Raw genomic sequence first — 21,013 nt, 5'->3', positions numbered from 1 at the left:
GTTGCCCTTTAAGATGCTTTTAATGATGCCCAACGAGTAAAGTTTTTGAAGCAAAGAAGGACTTTTTCCGCCTTTTATTAGTGAATGTCTTAGTTTGTCAAAATAGGTATGAAAATAATGAATGTTGAATAGAGAAGATGACAGTCCTAGCATTGATTTTTAAAATTTAAATGTGAAAATAGCTAAGGGATTACCACTACTCCAGTAAAACTGGTTAGGGGTTACAGGAAGATTTAAAACTGAAAACAGAGCCTTTTGGTTTTAAACTTTTCCTTTTTCAAGTGTTATTTCTCTCCATTATCTACATACAGGTTGCTTTTGGAAGTAGGGACTGGGTGGTATACTGCTCACGCTCCTCCCCTTCTCCTTGTTATTTCTTCTATGTAAACACTTGGTCAACAGACAGTAGAACTGGATTACTACAACTACTCACCTAAGTTACATTTTATTTGAAAAATGTCATCACTAAATTCGTGATTACTTATTAGTGAGGATTTTGGGTTTTTTAAAAGAAATATTTGAAAGAGTTTTATTAGCTTGCTTTTGCTTTAATTATGGAAGCTATTAATTTCTAAAATTGGAGAAGGAGATACAGAATTTGTACACTTTATAGTACAGTTAAAATAGATTTTCTGGCAAGCGGGTTTTAAACATTTGTATATACTATTCACTTAAATTTACATTTTCCAGTGTTACGAAACCAGCTTCGATAGTACACGTGATTCCAGCTTTTTTGTGGGAAAGAGGGAGAATAGAGGATTAAGGCAGATTAGAGTGTTGGGATAATGTCTGACTCCTGTGTTCTGTATGCTCAGAAATAAAATTCCTCCAAATCTGGATGTTACTGTGGTGATATCAGTAAAACATGAGTTTTCAGTGGTATAGAGTTTAGTACAGTGCCTGTTGGGGTAACAGACGCATTGCTTATTTTCTAAACCAATGCGTTGTGCCAGTGCTGACATAGCTTGCGTGTGCGAGGGTTTGTGATGATGCGGAATTGGCCCTGCCTGTCAAGATTTGACCCACGTGATCAGTGTCTGGGGAGAACATCTGTCTCATTCCATTGTGCTCCTAATAGACTGGATTACACCCCAGAGGCAGGAGAATCTGCTGAAAACAGCACCATTCTAGGGTTTAATAAGACTAAAAGCAATATTATTATAGCTACCATTTATTAAATCAGTCTTGTGTTCCAGGCACCGTGTAAGGTGCATTATTACATTATCCCTAATGCATTTAAATGAAAGTTATTTCCCTAGAGCTGCCGCCACTTGCTGTATGAATTTATGATCTTAAGCGAGCAGTTGTGCTCTCTGAGATGCCCACTGCTTTACAACAGAGATGGTGTCTCATTGGTGTTTGGAAGAAGAGCTCTGAGCTCTGTAAGATTAAAGGCATTACTGTTTTTATGGTAACAGCACATTTTTGACATTCTAAAATCTAGAAGCACATATTTGGCTTCTATCTTGGTCCTGGGAGTGGTTGTTTTTTAATGGCTGGTGAGTTATTTCCACATGTAACGTGTACAAGGTATTTGAGTGAGGGTACCTTGTAGTTGTGACATACTACTCTTTTATTAATTACTAATATTTTAAGATTCACATTTAGGAGGTAGAGATTCTGTTGTTTTTAATGGGGGTGGGAGGTGGTGGTTGGACGTATTTTTGCCCTGGGAAGTGACATACAGGGTTTTATTAAGTGTTGCTGCTTCTGGAGGAGTGTGTGTATGGGGGAGGGGGAACAGGAAGAATCTCAGGAATTTGCCTTATGCTTTCTTTCTTCTGTTCATTTCTAGTCTTTATAACCTGGCTTCACTGGAACTGAGAGAGAATCTTCTTACATATCTTCCTGAGTGAGTCTCTGGGGCAAATAAGAGGAGATTTTGCACAGAATGAATTTAAGTATTACAAAAAAAAAAAGAACTGTAGTATTATGTCAAAAAGGATCCTGTGTTCTTTGGAAAGTTTGGGAGATGCTAACTTCCTCTTAATAGTTCTTCCTATGCAATATTTTCTACCATAAAAATCCAAATGGATCTTATTTTTGGAAACCAGTACAAGTGAGGAATGCTATTAATATGCTATTAATATATTGCTCACCATTTCTAAATACTCTCTAAGTGCTTTTTTTTTTTTTTTTTTTTTAAATAGCTCTCTTACCCAGCTACGGAGACTAGAAGAACTTGATTTAGGAAACAATGAAATATATAATTTGGTAAGTCTGTCTCAAAAAGAGATTGAAATTTAACTTTGTCCTTTGTTATGATCACAAAATATTTTGGGGGAGTTCTGTAGGGGTTCTTGTGAAGTCAGTATTTCTGCAAACATAGCTTGGGAACATTAGAGAATACGCTCCAGTGTCACACAGGTTAAGAATTATGATTCGGGGGCGAGAGGTCAGAACTAGAGGTGATGGGCATAGCTGGAAACAACTGGCATTCTTGGGGAACGTTTGGGGCACTTTTAGGAAGGGGGCTTGATATTAGAGAAGTACCAGCAACTATCCGCTATGGTACACAATTATTAACTGATAAATTAGGATTCTTTCTTAATGGAAGATGGAAAATTTGATCTTTTGTTGCCATAATATTATTTTTTGTTTCAGCCAGAATCAATCGGAGCTCTCTTACATCTAAAGGATCTCTGGCTGGATGGAAATCAGCTATCAGAATTACCTCAGGTAAGTGATAATTTCATAGTGTCTCCCCCAAAACACAGAATAACAACGACAACAAACCTGGTGTATTCCTTGCCTCTACATAAGATTTTCTTGAAAACCAAAAACATTGATTGAAAAAAGCACATTTGGAACAACATTGAGCATTCATCATTCTACATTGCCATAGAAAACCTCAACCCACCATTTCTAAAGATAGTAAATGTATCCTTTAGTTTGTGAAGTCTGTATTTTATTACATCCTTGCTACCCATGCTGCTTACATCAAGCCCAGCAGATTGGTAAATTACGGGAACCCATGATTCTGATGGTATTGCTGTATGAACTTCTGCCACTCTACATTTGTGCTACTCTTCGTGATGTGCCAAGTGCTTTGGGATAATCTTGACCACATTTTGCCCTGTAATAGTTCATGTAAAAGCAATGTTAAATGCTCTTATTTCATATTTTTTCCAAATATTGCTTATGGTTTAGCTGGCATATCATGGCGTTCAGGCTTTTCCTACTGTTGCCAAGTGTGAGAACCATGTTCCAAATGGAGTGGAGTCTTGTGTAGACTTCTGAGTACACAGTCATCTTGTGGAGTCCTAACAAACAGGCCTGCATTCTGAGAGAAAAACTGAGAAACCTAAATAAACAAAAAAACCAGTGGGCATTTCTCCCTTTTATTTTGCTTTTCTCCAAGTATTTTACAACAAATTTTATTCTTTGGTGTATCTTACAGCTACTTTTTACAGTCAGTATATTTCATGATGACTGAATGTAAATTTTTAAATTAATTGTTGTAGTTACAGCACTGAAGTTACCATGATGTCACTTAACGACTAGCAGAACTAAGGAACTAATTTAAGTTCTGATCTTGGCTGCAGTTGGGAAAAGGAGACAGATCAGCAAATGTTGTGGCTCTGATTTGATTAATTCTTAGATTTTTCTAGGAAATATGTGACAAATGCTAGTTGAGAGAATGCTAATTACTTCAGGAGTCAAATGATGGGGAAAATACCATTAAATTATCAGGAGAGTAATGAAACATCACCTATGGGACATGAAGGGGAAAGAATATATGTACAGGTGTGTGTAAATGACTGCAAAATGTGATATCCTAAACACAAAGCTCCAATGATCATATTATAAATAGTTATTTAAAAATCGCATTTGTTCCTATAGTATAAACTTATATTAAACCAGCACTAAACATACCAAAAAGTCTCAATCAGAATGATTTTCCTGTCTTCACTTATGATAGAAAGAAAAGGATACAAAGACATTGTTCAAAGGAATTAATGAAAAGTAGGACAACTCCAGGGGTCTGGCCTGAAATGAGTAGAAATGTCTGGTTTCCTATAGACAGGAAATACAGGAGCAGGATCATAAAGCATATATTAGGTAGGAGATGAACTGGAAAGAATAGATCAGACCAAATTAAATATGGATTGATGAATTTGTACTTATGTAGACATAAGGGAGCCACTAGATGTTTTTGAGTAGAAGGGTGGTATGATTATATGACTAGAGCTAGCTATGTTTTCAGGAAGGAAATTAGGAAAGACAGTTTGTAGAGCGGACTCGGGAAGGAGGAGTCAAGACTAAAATCCAAGAGGCAGAGCTAACAATCAAGGTAAGAGGGTAATGAGAGTAGGAATTTAATATAGGGAAGTGGGAATGGAAAAATGAAGGCAGTTATAATAGAGAAAGTATGTGTTTTGAGGGGATGTAAGATAAAATAGTTCTTGAAGAGAATGTTAGATTCAGTGAGGTACCTTTCCCAATCCGGGGAGACTATTTTCATTAAAAGGAATATGTTTCTCTTTGCTGTTGGTGTTAGAGACATTGACGAGTCTTTATGCTTCAGTTTTGCTAGGGAGCAATTGCCTTGATGTTTGTGGTAACAAGTACACCTGTCATGGAAGGAAATGTAAAGTAGGTGGTTTCTTACCAGAGAAAGTCCCAGGGTCACTCTGCCCTGTAAGCCGCTTACTCTGGTGATTGGTTCCAAACTTGGAGAACTGGTTGCTAGCCTCCTTTTTCTTTTTTTCCTAATTGTGTGACCCTGCAGTCATTTGTTCTCCAGTCTCTTCATCTATTAAGTGAGAATGATTCCTTGTCTGCCTAAATGAAGGTGAAGGGCTTAGCATCCCTCCCACTCTGTGTGTGTGAGTCATGCAATTTCCTGTTTTCATTGGAAAGGGGTCTAGGCATTTGCTCCTGCCTTCACATTTGGATATATGCTAAAGATTCCTGCTCCAGACTATTATACTTTGGGATTTGATTGCGAAGAATCACTGTAACAAATTCCTCTGTACTGTGACAGATTTAAGCATGAGTTTCCTTTTCCTTGTCGTTCTAGGAAATAGGAAATCTGAAGAACCTGCTGTGCTTAGATGTCTCTGAAAACAGGTTGGAAAGACTTCCTGAAGAAATCAGTGGCCTGACTTCATTAACGGATTTAGTCATTTCCCAGAACTTACTAGAAACAATTCCGGATGGCATTGGTAAGCACTGAACATAAATAACTGCTAAAGGTGCTGCTCACGCTGATCCTTTGGTCACCACTCTCAGGTGCAGGGGATGTGGCTCTTTAAAGTCTCCTTGTTGTTTGTTTTTAAAGAAGAAAAGCAAAGAGTATCTAATACAACTTAAGTTTCTCTGTATGCAAGTGTTCCTGTCATTCTGGTTTGGTATCAGTTATAGATATTGTTACTCTTAAGCATTGGGTCATATCCGCTTCATTCACGTCTTGCCTTGATGATTTCAGGAGGGGTTGGTCCAAATAGTGAAATGTGTTTAAGGCATATGAGCAATCATGAGGAAAGTTCTAATTTGGCATCCTAAATTGTTAATGAGAAAATAACTTTGACCTTATTGTGTGACCTAGGGCAGGTGCTGTCAAAGGAAGAGTGGTATGATTGAGTAGAGCCTTTTCTAGAACATTGAGAACAATGAGCAATCTTTTAACCATTCTATGCTATTTTCTTAAAAAAAAAAAAAAAAATCAGTCCAGGCATTTCCTTTACTATAAAGGAACTCCATCTAGCATGAGAAATTAAACACAAACAGAGAAGATACAAACAGACATGGACTGGCAGCTCCACCGTAGCAAAACCACTTAGAAGTCGTAAGAAACTCTATTTAACCACAGAGTTGTCGTAGGATTGCTGTCTTTAACTTTTATTCAAAACATCAAAGGGCATTTTTGAGAAGTTTTCAATAGGTGGAGAAGCTGTATGATAGAGGACCACTTCCTCTTTGGTATTTGGTCAAGATGAAAATGGTAACTGATAATAGCAACTCTGTAGGAATACAGACACTGCGTTTTGGTTAAAGCCAGTTGGAAAATTGGTGGGGATTTTGGCTTTCTGTAGAGAGATTGACTGAGAATCATCTGTGGCATCTGCAGGGGGTTGTGGAAACCGAGCATGTTTTGTTGGTTGGAATGGGAAGCAGTAGCAGACATGAGATGGCTGGCTTCAAGCATGCGAAGGAGTGTCTGCAGGAGGAGTAGGTTTATTATATCTTCTAGTTCAAATGGGCAAAACGAAAGGATTGTGAAGCCTAGTTTTGTTTGAGGAAAAGCTTTAAAAAACAAAGATATCTGTAACAAATTAGTTTGAGCTGCTTAGTGAAGAAATGAGTACGCTATCACTGGAAATATTCAAGGGGAGGCTGCAGGACTGCTTGCCAGCAATATGGTTAAGGAGACTCCTCTGTTGGGGCGAGATGTTTCGGCACTCAGTTGTACAATTCGGTGTACCCTGCAGAGACAGCCAGTATGCTTTCTGATAGGGCAAGTGGAAACCCTCTAGGGACAGTGTTAGTAGCTTATTGATTATGCTAAATGAAGAGCTTAAGAATTGGTTGGTTCTCCTACCTTGTGCTGTGGTTGCACACAAGGCAAGATAATCCTTTCAATTTTCCTTTCTCCAGCTTTATGTCTCTGTTAGAATGGAGGCTGTTTTCTGATTTAATGAGGAGTGTCATCATGTTAGCCACTCTCAGTAGGTAATGAAGGGCATCTGCTCTGTAGGCTCAGTTCCCTGACTTGTAATTGAAAGTGGAAATCTGAATGATTCAGGATTTCTGTCACTCAGTGGGGACCCTGGGGGGGCTGCTGTAAGACTTGTTCTTCTCTTCCATGGATAGTGGGCATCGCCAGTAAGTCAAGTCTTCCTGCCCTGAGTGAAATAGACTTAGTCCTTTAGTATAGCTTTTCAGAGATGTCTGCTGTGTTCTGCACGTATAGAAGAACTTAATTGTAGGCATCTTCACTGAGTCATTTTCATTCATAGGTGATTTAACAAATTACATTTTATTGTTCTTAGTAAGGATGATTCTTGAAGTAAAATAAAAATCTGTTCACAAAACCTCTTATGCTCTAAAGATCCATCAAGAGCCAGCTGCTTGTTTTTCTTTAAATTTTCTGGCTTTGATACATTTTTATGCCTTACAATGATTTGTTTCTAATTGCTGACTGTTTTTGATGTTCTGAATAAATTATTTTAACTGTTAACCTTTAGTGATCTAAATGAGAAGGATATAGTTCCATAATTTTAGAAAGTGAATGAGGAAAAAATAAGTAACTGTTTAAGACAAAAAAGGAGAGCAGTTAGGAAACACCAAGTGGTGATTAGGAAAATAATTGTAACTAATGAGTTTAAATAATATGCTTTTACAGGAAAGCTAAAGAAACTGTCAATCTTGAAGGTGGATCAGAACCGACTCACGCAGTTGCCTGAAGCGGTTGGGGATTGCGAAAGTCTCACTGAGTTAGTTCTCACAGAAAATCGGCTCCTGGTGAGTTTGGTTTGCACATTATCATAAAGACTCATTAGGACAGATTCTACTTCTTTGGTATTTGAGCGGACTAAATGGAAATTTCATGTTACATCTCAGAAAGGGACTTACAAAGCAAATGCGGGATTTAATGATCAGTTTTTAACCTGTTTAAGCAAAGAAAACGGCGTTTAGGTTCCCCTATCAGAGCTGTGTCACAGTTATGCTTACAGTATAGGGACTGAACTGACCTCAGCGGTCCCCATTGAGGTGTGGAGATAAGCCACTGTCGCTGGGCGTGTTGACACCTCTGCCATGGCGTCCAGAGACCCCCAGTGGGAACATGGGAACATTCTTTGGGGATTCCTCTGGCCTCTTTCTGGGTTCTTTGAGCAAACGAGAGGAGCAGGAGAGAAGGGGAAGAGATGGAGGTTGGTCAGGGAAGGCCTTGGTGGATTGGGGCTGGGGAATGCTCTTCATGGGGCAGCCAGAAGATGGTATCTGAGGGGCTTTGATTAGGCTGCTTCTTACCCCATCCTAGAACTTGGGGATGGAGATGGCTGCAGGTGGCCCCCAAGGTCCCCCAACCCAGGGCAGAGGCGGTGTGTGGTGTGCTTTCTCCCATCCTGCTGCCCTCTGCTTTCATCCGCCCTTCTTCTCCTTCTCCCCTTAGAGCCACTCTCTTTTCTTCAGTTTACTTTCCTCCCTTTCTCTTTTCTTTTCTTCATCTTTACTTTGTCGCTTTATTTTCTTTACTGTCCTCCTTTTCCCTCTCTTGTCCCTTTTCTCTTTTTGCTTTATGTAGATTAAGTTAACACTCTTTAGGTGAAAAAGAGCAGAAAGAGACAGCAAGAGTAGATTAAGGCACAGATGTGGTTGGGGAGCCCAGCAGTGTGTCTCCCCAGGTAGTTCAAGCAGCCTTCCTCTGCTGGGTGTGGTGGGACTTGCCAAATCTTCCTGTCCTAGTTTGTGGTTTTAGGCTGATGAATAGTAATCATAACAATTATAAAAATGATATTCACCCCTGGCTTCCATTGGAGTGTTGAAGACCCCCACGTGGGCCTCAGCCTGGTTCTGGTAGGGCTGCGTACCCCACGCCTGCCCAATCACCTTTCCTCCTGGCCGTGCACTACCTGTGCTCAGGGCGCTGAAGGGTGCTGGTTCTCTGCCCCAGCCCTGCCCCAGGATGGTCCTTGAAGGTGCAGGCAGTGCAGAGATGAATCTTGAGCATGCAAATTCCCGCTTACTTGAGTTGAAGAACATTCATTTCCTCTTTACCAGGATTTTCCCTGTTCCCAGGTCTCTGCTTTTGACTTAATTTTTTGAAACATACTATCATTTCAGCAAAAATTAAAAATATTTAGGCCAGGCGTGGTGGCTCACGCTTATAATCCTAGCACTTTGGGAGGCCGAGGTGGGAGGATCGCTTGAGGTCAGGAGTTTGAGACCAGCCTGAGCAAGAGTGAGATGCCGTCTCTACTAAAAATAGAAAATATTAGCCGGACTTGATGGTGCGTGCCTGTAGTCCCAGCTATTTGGGAGGCTGAGGCAGGAGGATTGCATGAACCCAGGAGTCTGAGGTTGCTGTGAGCTAGGCTGATGTCGCCTGGGCGACAAAGTGAGACTCTAAAAAGAAACAAAAATAAATAAATAAATAAACAAATAATTCTATATCCCTTGAGTGAACATCTAATATTCAGAAAGAACTATTGCTTATTTTGCTGGATGAGATACATTCTTTAAGTCCTTGCAAAGATCTGTTTTATTGTGAACCACGTGAAAAATATGTGTTAAATGAATAATAAAATTGTTATTTTAACAGACCTTACCTAAAAGCATTGGCAGACTAAAGAAGTTGAACAACTTGAATGCAGACAGAAATAAATTAATGTCTTTACCAAAAGAGGTACGTGCTTTTAGAGAAATAATATGATGATAATTATAAAGAGATAATAACACATAAGGGATCAAAAATGGCAAATACCTTAAAGAGACTTATGTGTTGCTTTCTAAAGGTGTGAATGCTCATCTGTGAGTATAGAGCTGATTGGAGGAATTATATCATAGAGTGGTCATCGGTAACATTAAAGACAGTTGGGAAAGCTGAATTGATAGAATTTTAAATGGGAGAAAGAGACTGACATCTTGGATGTGACATAAAATGGTGACACCATTGACAGAAATGGATAATTTAGGAGTTTGGCAGAGGAAGTGGGTGACTTTGGATTTTATTGTAGCACTTAATATGAAATTAAGTTCTGTCCCAGAAGCCATTGGAATTATAAAAATGGATCTCCATGCGGCTGTATTTACATTGGGCTGTGTTCAGGAAGAGAGTGAATGAACTCTCACAAAGGCATACACATAGAGGAAGGAGAACAGGAGGCTAAGGCCAGGTTCCTAGGATCATTTTTTTTTTTTGTCGTCGGTGCTCCAAGCAGGAGAAAAGAGACAGTCGTCATCCATTGTGGAGAGTAGTTGTGTGGACTTCGAGGCATTTGAATTCTGGTAAGGGAGGTAGAAATGCTGACATTGAAGCAGAAGACCACAGTAGATCAAACAAGGAGGTATCTAGTGTGTTGCTTAAAAAGAAGGCCTACTATCTGCTGGGAACTGGAAGAACTTGATTGGAGAAGAGTAATACTGAGCTCGATTTTGTTTTTATTAGTGATATAACTTAAAACTAAGTTTAAGCTGCCTTCGCCCCACTCCCCTCATCAAATGAGCTGTTGGTGAGCGTTCCCTTTTTGCTGGGTCCTTACATAAAAAGGTATAGTATTTCTCCTTGTATGATATGGTCACTGGCCAGGTGCAGTTTTCTTCATGTTTCTCTTCTGACCCTTTGTAACATCTATCTCGGAATAATTTCAAAGCTGCCATCCAACCAGCCAGAGCATGAGGGGTTCTCGCTTTCCCAGGGCCACATCTCAGGGTGTCTGAGCTTAGCCTGGCTTCCTCTTTCCTTTCCTCTTCTTAGTGTTCTTCCCACAGTGGTCCCAGTCTTCTTCCTGGGTAAGGTGGCTGGAGTTCCCGAACGGAAACATGAGGACATTTATTATAAATGTGACTGTATTCTGACACACCCTTGAACTGTTTCCTGCAGAAAGATTTAAGTCTCTCTCAGCTAACCTGGGACACAACTAAGATTCTCTGCAAATCAGAACATTTTGGTTCCAGTTTCTAAGCAATAAACCAAAACACAGGGCTGATATTCTGAACATTAATTTCACTCTTACAGAATATCATTTGTAGATGGGTAATAGATTGGGCACGTAAACATACACACAAAAGTAGAAAAGATTCATTAGTTTCTTTCTCATGCCAGGTACTGTAGTAGTTGCTTTCAAGTATTTGTTGTACTTGTTGAAGCCTCACGATGGCTTTTGAAGTCCTGATGATTTCCTCATTTTACAGATGAGGAAACTGAGGCCAGTGGGTTTTCCTTACCAGGGCTCACATAGCTAGGAGTCGGTAGCCAGGCTCCAAAGATGAGTCTCCCAATGGCCAGCCCACTGCCCTCGGGCCAGCCAGTAAAAACATGGCAACGCAGGTAATGCACACTCAGTCCAGCCTTTTCATCTGTATGACCTTGAGGTAAGGCAAGATGCTCATTTGGTAAGGAAAGGTCAAATTATCTTTAGTTTGGACATTTTAGAAAATTAATACATTTTAGGAGTATTTTCAAGGCAGATGCTGAGGAGAGCAAATTTAAGTTTCATGTTGATCCCTAGCAAGTTTCACCACCTATCCCCAGCTTCCCCATCCCTCTCTTTGATTCTCTTTCACAGGAACACGTCCTAGACAAGAACTTTAGCAAGTTATTTTCTTAAAATGTTCACCATCATTTCTGCATCAGTCATCTCTTCACTTTAAAAGAATGAAACTCACACTCAGTGTTTCTGGTTAGAGGGGTATACCTAGTCCATGCTGTGTGTCCTCTTGCATTGACTAGAACAGCTTTTCAGGATGTGAAAAGTGAAAATATTGTGGGAACATTTCTGTCTTCAAAACATTTTAGCTATCACGTCTTGTCCATTTTCTGAGAAGTTATGATTGATTTCTCTGGCCTCTGGAGTTTTGTACAGGAGTAAAGTCTGAGCCTTTTCCTTCAGCTGCCTGATAAAGCAAGAATGTTTAGGTTTTTAGGAATTTTCTAACATACCTTCCCTCCTACTCACACATGCTCAGCTTCTAGATTTGGAAACGTGCTGAGCACATACCTCCAATTCTGCTAAGGGGCACAGTCTGGCGCCCAGCAGAAATGGTTGAGCTCTGGCCTCCGACCACCGGGGCCGAGCAGCCAAACCACTGGGAGCCTCCTGACCCCTCAGTGTGTCACGCTGGCCGAGCAGCACCGTCGTGGCAGTGTCTGTGCAGAGAGAGTGGCAGGGCCTGTGACTGTATGTGTGTTAGCTCTGCCCCCAAGCTTCATGCCATTTGATCAAATCCTGCACTTTCCTGATTGGATTCTTTCAAAAATGTATTATTACTTTCTCTTGAACAATTAAGTTACACATATATCTAAACTGGAATGTTGACCAATCCAATTCATATTCCCCAAATCCATAGTTGTATTAATTGCCATTGGTCTTGTGCACTGTGTAGTTTTTCCTATATTTTGTCCTTTAAAAATATTTGTAGTATTTCCTATTGTCAGGTTTATGGCACAACCCCTTAGTCTGTAGCAGCAGTTTTTTTCCCCAAATGGTTGAAGGGAAAATGTTTGTACCGTGTGGGTCAAAATAATAGATTCTGTTTGTGTTTTGTGGTGGTGTTAGTAGTAAATATTTGCAAATCAATGAACATCTCTTGTTTTCTTAATTGTTAGCTGCTTGGAAATTTAGAAAAGTCAGGTAAACTTGTTAACTTGTAAGTATTGTTCAGACCACAGTTGCATCTCTAACTTCCATTTTGCTTCTTCAATGCATGAAGATTCAAATTGGCTGACTGCTTTGTGTGTTTTTCATTGTAAAATATTGGACATTTTCCTCTAAATTCAGCTTTTTTTTTTTTTTATTTCAGCATATTGTGGGGGTATAGGAGTTTAGGTTACATATGTTGCCCTTGCCCCCCCCCCCAGCTTTTTTTTTAATGACTGCATGGCCTGGAACCTTAGTTTATGTGTTTTTCATATTTCTTGAGATTATTCTCTCTCAAAAATATGCTTTTCTGTGAATTACATTTTAAGTTATTCAGAAATTCTGAAAGGCATCACTTGGCAGCTCCTCTGTTTTCAGTAAACTGTAGTTTGTTGGCACAATTCTATCTTTAATGGAAAGGCTACATTTGCTTCATTTGCTACATGTGGCATGCTTCTGATTTTTCAAGTCACTTATTTGTGTCTTTTATTTCTCATCCTGTTGCTTATGTATATATACTTCCAGGAAAAGGAGATTCCCTTAAAAACTCGTATTTTTGGTGAAGGGAAGAATTAAGGGGGAGAGACTGGGCAGTTGTGTGATTCAGGGATAGACAGGGAGTTGGTATGTGTGTGATTGTGGGTAAGATGAAGGAGAGCCAGAAACCTCATAATAATCCCCCAGCCAAATCTCACCTTTAAACAACCTTGACCATAAAAAGTTTCTGGCTTGGAAAAATCCAAGTTTCGAATTCAGTTTTTTGATCTCCGTTAAGTCAAAATGAAAATGACCCAAACTACTCCACTCCTATCCAGTCAAATGAGACAGAATAGAATTTGCAGATCATTCATCAAAGCTTTTCTTTATCAGGCAACCTATAAATATTAATTACCTATAAATATTATTGTGATACTTAGAAATGCCCATGGTGATAGATTGTATGGATAGCTTTATGCTTTCTTATTACAATTTAAAATTCCTTTAGCATAAGTTGCCATTATATTATAAAATGAAATATTGGTAAAAGAGATGATATAGAACCTAAAAATATTAATATTATTATAGAATAAGATATAGTTAACTATCAGATTTCACAATAGAGAAGGCATTCCTAAACTAAGTGGAAATAAGTCATAAAAGAAACAATTGATGGATTTGTCTGTGTGAAAATTAGATTTCTGATCTTCAAGAAACAAAGACAGCCTGAGGGAAGGGAGACATTTACAACATCTAAAATGAGGGAGATCTATCCTTACTCCATTAGAAGTTCTTTTACATCGTTGAGGAAAAGATGTACCCAATATAGAAAAGACTAAAGCAAAGAACCTCCTACAAAAACTAATAATAAGTGACTCACAGAAAAAATAGAAATGGAAATTAATGTGGAACAATTTCAGCCTCATTGGTATTCACAAAAATATTAATTAAAACGTTTTAACTTACCAAGTTTTCAAGATTTTAAAAAAAGTACCAAATGTTGGCAAGGGTCTAGGGGAGTGTATATTATCATCTAAGTATAGGTTATCATGGAATTTCTAAAAGGGAATATGGTAATATTACTAAAAACTTTAGAAACATATGTGCCCTTTGATTCTGCAATTCCACTTCTAGGAATTCATCCTAAGAAAACATTTGTAGGTATACACTAAGAATGATGCCCAGGAGTATTTCTCACATTATATATAGGAGCAGCTAACACGTTCCAGGCACCATACCATGCATATATCGGGGAAGCTGACATACACTGTGACATGTGTTTTACACTGATTCTTATCTAATTTTCACAGCAGTTCTACGAGGTATAGGTAAATCATTATCAATAGCCAACAAATTGTGAAACTAAGACTGAGAGAGGTTAAGTAACTTGCACAGGATCACACAGCAAAGAAGTGGCAGAACTTGCTAGCATTGTCTAATGTGGGCAATTTGCTAAGTAATCTGCGATACATCCATAGAAGGAAATAATTATGTGATCAATAAAAATCCTTTTGGAAACATAATGACATGGGAAAATGTTCTTGATTTCATATGTAAACAGAGGTGCTAAAAAATCATAGTATTTATCCTAATTTTGTTAAAGTGCATATGTATGATCACGAAGGCCTGGCAATAATACTGGAAGATTGTACTTCAGAATGTTAATACTGATTTTCCCCTTGTGGTGGGATTTACTTTTTTTCATCGTGCTTTCCTGTGTGTGTATGTATGGTTTTTACTTTCCAGTCAATGTAAGTTACTTTTTTATAATCAGTAAAAAGAATGCCATAGCTGTTAGTGGATATTTTGATGTCAGTGGCCCAAAATTCAGGGAATCCAAAAGCCACATGATTTCCAAAAATATTTATGAAGTAGAAAATATTTGAATAATAGGCCACAGATGATAGGATTCTAAAATTGTGCATTATATTATTTCTATTCAAATTGCATTTTGGCCAGATTTTGCTTATTGTATGTTTTTCTTTTTTGCCAATGGAATGTGGGTTCAGTTCTGTTACAAATTATATTGAAGATACTGAAGAAAAATGAAAGTTCTTTGGCACTTAGGGCAGGCATTTGCAAAGTGGGATATAAACAGACACAGGTGACTGACATAGGCTTTTTCTTTGAATTATTCTGATTATCTCCTCTAGGGTGATATAACTGCATGCAATTAATACGTAGTGAAAGTTCACTGAGCAGAGGTCTGCAATAATCTTCAGGTCCTGGCTCCTTGAGACGTTAGATCAGTGCCAAACAGTTAAGGACAGTATCATTTTGAATTAAGAGAGACACAGAACAGCTAAACAAGGGTTCTCAGCTATATTCTGTAATTCCCAGAGAATCCAAATCCAACCCCTTGTATTCTGGGAAGGTGCTATTATGTGGTTTAAGGGAGGTTTAAAAATAACAGCTTCCTACATAACTGGTAATAAGTTATTTAAACAGTGACTCTGCTTCCCAGAAGTTCTAAGTGATATAGACATTTTATCCTGATAACCGCTAAGGAACCTGTTCTTCCTCCTGAACCCAAAAAAGAAAACCAAAATACATATGAATAATATGTATAATGTAGTACTGAACTTATGTCAGTTCTTTACTATTATTATTACAAAATGTCACTGTGACACATTATTAGGGAGACAATTATTTAAGATGTTAAGGTAAATTCAGGAAAGAGATTGCACGTGCATCAGCACAGTTTGAAGAACGTAGTAGGTACTCAAGTGTCGATTGTACTCGTCATTTGGATCTAGGATTTTCACTTGGTGAAAAAATAGCTACCACATTTACTTGGCAGCAGCAGTAGGCCAGCTTCTATGATAGGCACTAAATTATATATGTGGTTTCATTTAATTTAATCCTATTGTTACTTTTGGTTGAAGTAACATATCCAAACCCACAAAACATTTGACTGAACCTAGGTCTGTACGATCTCAAAGCACCCACTCCCCCCACCACACCGCGTCCCCCTCTGACGTCTATGACGAAGCACATCTTTTGAGTTATGATTTTGAATGCTTAATGATCTTTTCTGACAACCAAAGGTCTGTGTCTTCCCTTCCTGGCTGATTTGGAAATAGGGCTCTGTTTGTGTGAATGTTTGCCTGGGACAGCATGTGCCTTTGTAGGTGATTAAGGCATCCCGAGCACACTCTGTAACAACACATGGTCTTTGTCGGTATTGTTTTCCAAAAACCATAGACAATAGAGATCAGGAGGTCACACTGCCTGCTTTGACAACTCAGAAGGCCTGAGAGGCTCTTGAACACAATTGCTTTCCACCCCTTAATGTCCCAAATGGGTGTGAGATTAGAATGGGAAGGGAAAAACAAGCAAAAAACAAAACAAAACAAACAAACTAAAAAAAGAGACTATAAATACAGTAGACAGCTCCCATACTCCACTGGAAGTTTACACTGTTTCCCCCTAAATACTTAAGGGATGTTAACTTGTCTGGAGCTTTTAGAGCCCTCTCTGATGCACTTTAATTATTAATAGTTAGATAATTTTTTTTTTTTTTACTCGTAATATATGCACGTGATAACAAACTGAAAATGTTCATGTGGTATAGTGGTAGGGCCCCAAAACAGATACCTTATGGGTGGCTGGGGCAGTGAACAACTTCATGACAAGACGTCCAGAATCACAATGGAGTCTCAGCTCTAAATGTCCTCCAGGAGCTTATTGACCCGTCAGGAGGATCCCATGAATAACTGATTTTATCTGTTTTGCCTCCTTGAGGTGCACGTAAGTCCTGTCTCCTCAAAGCTAGGCCAGGATGGCAGGGTCAAGGGGTGTCCAGCCTGAGTCAGGTGCTCACCTGGAAGAACCTTCCTGTGGTCCATCATTGAACCCAGGCCTCAGGAAGAAGCCCCTCCACGTGGAGCAGGGATGGGGGAGGGCCCCATTGGGACCCTTGAGTATTCCTTCCCTTGAGTAGGTGTTTGTTGGATTATCTAAATTTGTCAGAATCTGGTAATGTCAGTCCTCAAAACAATCAGAGTTTTGATTGCTTTCCTTCCATGATATTCCTGAGCATCTGAGTAAAACTGATAATTCCTTTCTTCAAGGGAGGGAAGAAATGCTGAGCCACATGAGAGATCACGTTGCACATCTCTTCTAGGGCACTATCCTGGGGCCCTGTGTTTATAAAACCTAAGAGAGGCCACCCTGGTGATTTTTGCTAGAACAAAGAAGAATTTTGTTGTCTACATTGCTGCACACAGTAGCAGATAATGTTTAATTGGTAGTCTTTCATAAATAAGTAAGTAAAGTATATACACATACCTAAATGAGAAATTTGATAGATAGGGTGGGTATTATACATGCCAAGTGCCCTGATTACATGTGCAAATTAAACAAATGATCTTAGGAATCTTCATGAGGTATTTTGTGCTGTCAGAGGCTTAGATCATAATTATGAAAGGAATGAGAAAGCAATTTATCATATGGTCCAGAGGGCTCTGGGAAGACTTTGTGGAGGAATAGAGGATGCTTAGCTAATTTTGAATGATTGGTAAGATTTAGAAAGACAGAAACAACAAAGGCATTTCTATAAGAAACAGTGGGACCAAAAATACAAGATGTATTTTAGAGTATAGTGAAGAAACCGTTTTTGCTGGGATGGGAAATGTGAATAAATGAATACTGAGAAATAAAGGAGACAGTCTAAAAGCTTTCGGCATATGTGGGTGCTTTCCACACACGATCAGAGACAAATGTTAGTCCATGTTTTCTTGTATATTTATTTTTCTTTCATATCCATTACAGTTAAATATACTTTTGGTTGAAGTAACACATCCAAACCCACAAAACACAGGACTGAACCTAACACTGTATGATCTCAAAGCATCCCACTCCACTCCCTCCATTGCGTCACATCCCCCTCTGACGTCTAGGACAAACTACATTTTTCCCGTTATGGTTTTGAATGCTTAACAAATCTCTTCTAACAACCAAAGGTCTGTGCCATCCCTTCCTGGCTGATTTGGAAATAGGGCTCTGTTTGTGTCTGTTTGCGTGAATGTTTTCCTGGGACAGCATGTGCCTTTGTCGGTGATTAAGGCATCCCTGGCACACTCAATACATCACTTTGAAATATTTACATCAACTCTTAAGGGAGGAAATAAAAAGATTGTGCATGAAGGTAATTATGTAGCAATTTCATAAATATGGGTTCTGCTTTTTAGGATGTTATATGCATATATTAAACACGTGTATAAATAGAAAAGGGCAGAAAATATATTAAGATATCATTGACCATTCAAGTCTTGTGCTCTTCCTCGAGTGGGAAGCTCTGGAGTCGTGTTTTTCCATGTGTCAGAGACATCAATAGGTTCCTTCATGAGCCTTTTCCAGCGCTCAGTCTTCGTCGGGATAGTGACTACAGGAAGAATGTAGTACTTCATGGAGTCCTGCAGAGTGTTGTGTCTGGGGTTGAGTTATTTTTCCACCCTCTTGCTTCAGCTTTCCTGACTGTAAAAACCACAGCGAATTTGTTCAAGAGAATCATTGAATTCTTTTGTGTTTATGTTCTTTTTTGAAGATCAGGCTCATACAAAGCTCAGTTATCTTTGAATTGCTTACTTAAAAAAAAATGGTAATCAAATTTGGTGTGGATGCAGATATTGAATTATGTGTTTTTACTAGCAGGTCATAGCTGAGAGATCAATGCATATATTTACCAAATTTGCTTTTTTGGCTAAGACACTGTTGATTTTGCATTCATAAAAGGAAAGCGAATTTGCCAAACTAATTCATGAATGACCAAATGTTATTCAAAGATGTATGGTAGAAATTAATGTCCTATATCATCTATCAGATATCCTTTTTTTAAAAAAAAAAAAAAGCAAGCTAGAACACTGAGAACACTAAAGTTAATAAAGTGGGCAGGTCTTGAATTGTGTGTGTATATCAGTATCATCTTTGGCCTAACGTTTGAAACTAGAATTGTTAAATGCCTGTATTACCAAATAATGTTTGTCTGGACTTGTGTAGGTTGGGTAACATATTTAACAGATGCAGTTGCATTAGATATTCACAGTTGAAAATGACTTCAGAATGAGATTTTTAAACTGTATTGTTGATTTTCTTGATTTAATTTAGAACATATCTGTTTAACATTTTGCAGAGATTTTTATAAACCGATAGAACTGTTTTGTATGATTTAAATTAATATTATTGGTCATTAGTGAGACTTAAAATTATGTGGTATAAGTTTATGTATCTTTTTCATATCATTTGATAAACAAGTTACTCCGGTCCTAGTCCATCTCTCCCCCAAAACTAGAAAAAAGATGTATTTATTTCCCACTGCAGATCGGCGGGTGCAGCAGCCTCACTGTGTTTTGCGTGCGTGACAACAGACTAACTCGGTTACCTGCAGAGGTGTCACAGGCGACAGAACTTCATGTCCTTGATGTGGCAGGCAACAGGTAAGTCTGTTCTAGTTTGCTTTGCTTGGGAGAAACACGTACATGCACCCTAATCTTTGCTGTGCATCTTCTCGTTCTTCCCTTTGCTCCATCTTACAGAACAGAGTACCAATTAGTCAAATGACCCAGGCCCCGGGGAGTTCTTAACATGGGAGCTGGAGTGCTTGAGCCTGGTTGAGTAGAGAAGGTCAGGAACAGCATGGGGTACTTTAAAGTTTAAGTGGACACTTCCATAGAAATGCTTCCTAGAGTGACAGTACAGTGATACCAGGCAAAGAGTGCTGGCCTGAGAATGGGGAGGCTTAGTTTGTACCTTAGCTTTTGTGAGTAGCTGTTGTAAGTCACCATGGGCCTCAGAGTGTCCTCATCTGCAAAATGCGCTTGAATGAGTTTGAACTAGATTTTAACCTGGGGGCTTAATATGCTCCGAATCCCCTGAAATTACAAACAAATTGTGTATTCAGAGACATTTTCACAGATAATGTCAGAATCTCCAAATAATTCATAATCCAAAAAAAAGTTAAGAGCCACCAGACTCTTATCCCCAAGGTCACAGCAGCGCTGTTTCTCCAATTCTGGAGCTGAGGTTGTGTTGGACTGCTGACCATTTTCTGGAATATGCCTGTTCTTCACCGTCATGGACTATAGATTTGTTTGAGCCATTCTGAACTAATTTCAGCCCTCCACATGTCGTATGCATCCTCTGCCCACCCCTCATCTTGAGCCTACATAATTCTTTCTATCTGGGACCCTCTTGTCTGTCTCCCTGCCTCTCTTCTTCATCACTCTTGGAATACGTCGCTTAGAATTTGCATTTGGGAAATTTCCTCTGTCATAGCACCCACAGCACCATAATTACCTGTTTACATGTGTGTAACCCTCCTAAACATGAAGTTACCTGAAGTTAGGTATTCTGGTTTATTGTCATTGGATCACTTGTCCCTTCACACTGCCTGGCACATAATAGACGCCTGGTAAATATTTGCCTAAGGAATGCAAACGCTGACAGTTTTGCAGGATGACCACTGCAAAATGTCTTATATCGCAGGATGTATTGCAAAAAGGGATTTAAAAGTTGGTGCTGAGTGTGATATGGTTACATCAGAGAAAAAGTGTTGAACCGGCGTAAGATGATCAATGATCTTAAAAGGTAAAGGCCAGCAGTCTTGATAGTGTTTGGGAGACTGCTTCTTAAGTACTGTTTAGCTGGTCACTTTGGTCAGACACAAGCCACCATTTTTCATTCTTGCTAATGGATTATAGACAGCAGGGCTAAATAAACAGCAGTGCTCTGTTGGAATCCGGAGGTGAGTTATGGCCTCAGGGAATGCTCACCTTTTTAAAGTTAATGCTTTCAGGACATCTTGATAGGTTAAGACCCCTAACTGGTTGCTGGAAACTCAGGATTAATTTGAGTTAAATATTAAATTTCTGCTGGACTAAGCATAACAGGAGCTTTTACAGCTTGAGAAAGACAGTTCTTTCCTGATTTTTCTTTTTTTCCCCCCTCCTTTTTTTTTTTCTATAAGTATATTTTTCCTGTGGATACTGTTCCGTAAAGTGTTTTCTTTTAATTGTAAAATAAGCATAACATGAAATTTGCTATTGTAATCATTTTAAGTCTACAGTTTCAGTAGTGTTAAGTGCATTCACATTGTTGTGCAACCAATCTCCAGAACCCTTTTTATCTTGCAAAACTGAAATTCTGTATCCATTAAAGAACAAATCCCTCCTCTCCCCCAACCCTCTGGAAACTACCATTCTATTTTCTTTTATTTTAGGGATCCTGTTTTT

At 38.9% G+C, this 21,013-nt stretch overlaps 1 protein-coding gene across 1 annotated transcript in view; it reads left to right on the top strand.

Annotated features, from left to right (window-relative positions):
- Positions 1–21,013, top strand: part of LRRC1 (leucine rich repeat containing 1) — a 135,041-nt gene that overhangs the window by 97,913 nt on the left and 16,115 nt on the right. The window contains exons 4-10 of the mRNA XM_012648544.1: positions 1,796–1,852; positions 2,151–2,214; positions 2,605–2,679; positions 5,024–5,168; positions 7,349–7,467; positions 9,269–9,352; positions 19,104–19,219. Of these exons, the coding sequence (XP_012503998.1) occupies positions 1,796–1,852; positions 2,151–2,214; positions 2,605–2,679; positions 5,024–5,168; positions 7,349–7,467; positions 9,269–9,352; positions 19,104–19,219 (660 nt within the window). The remainder of the gene's footprint in view (positions 1–1,795; positions 1,853–2,150; positions 2,215–2,604; positions 2,680–5,023; positions 5,169–7,348; positions 7,468–9,268; positions 9,353–19,103; positions 19,220–21,013) is intronic.

The sequence above is a fragment of the Propithecus coquereli genome, unplaced genomic scaffold (assembly GCF_000956105.1).
Source record: "Propithecus coquereli isolate 6110/MARCELLA unplaced genomic scaffold, Pcoq_1.0 Scaffold29, whole genome shotgun sequence".
Taxonomy (NCBI): domain Eukaryota; kingdom Metazoa; phylum Chordata; class Mammalia; order Primates; family Indriidae; genus Propithecus; species Propithecus coquereli.
This window is presented reverse-complemented; position numbering and strand designations above follow the sequence as displayed.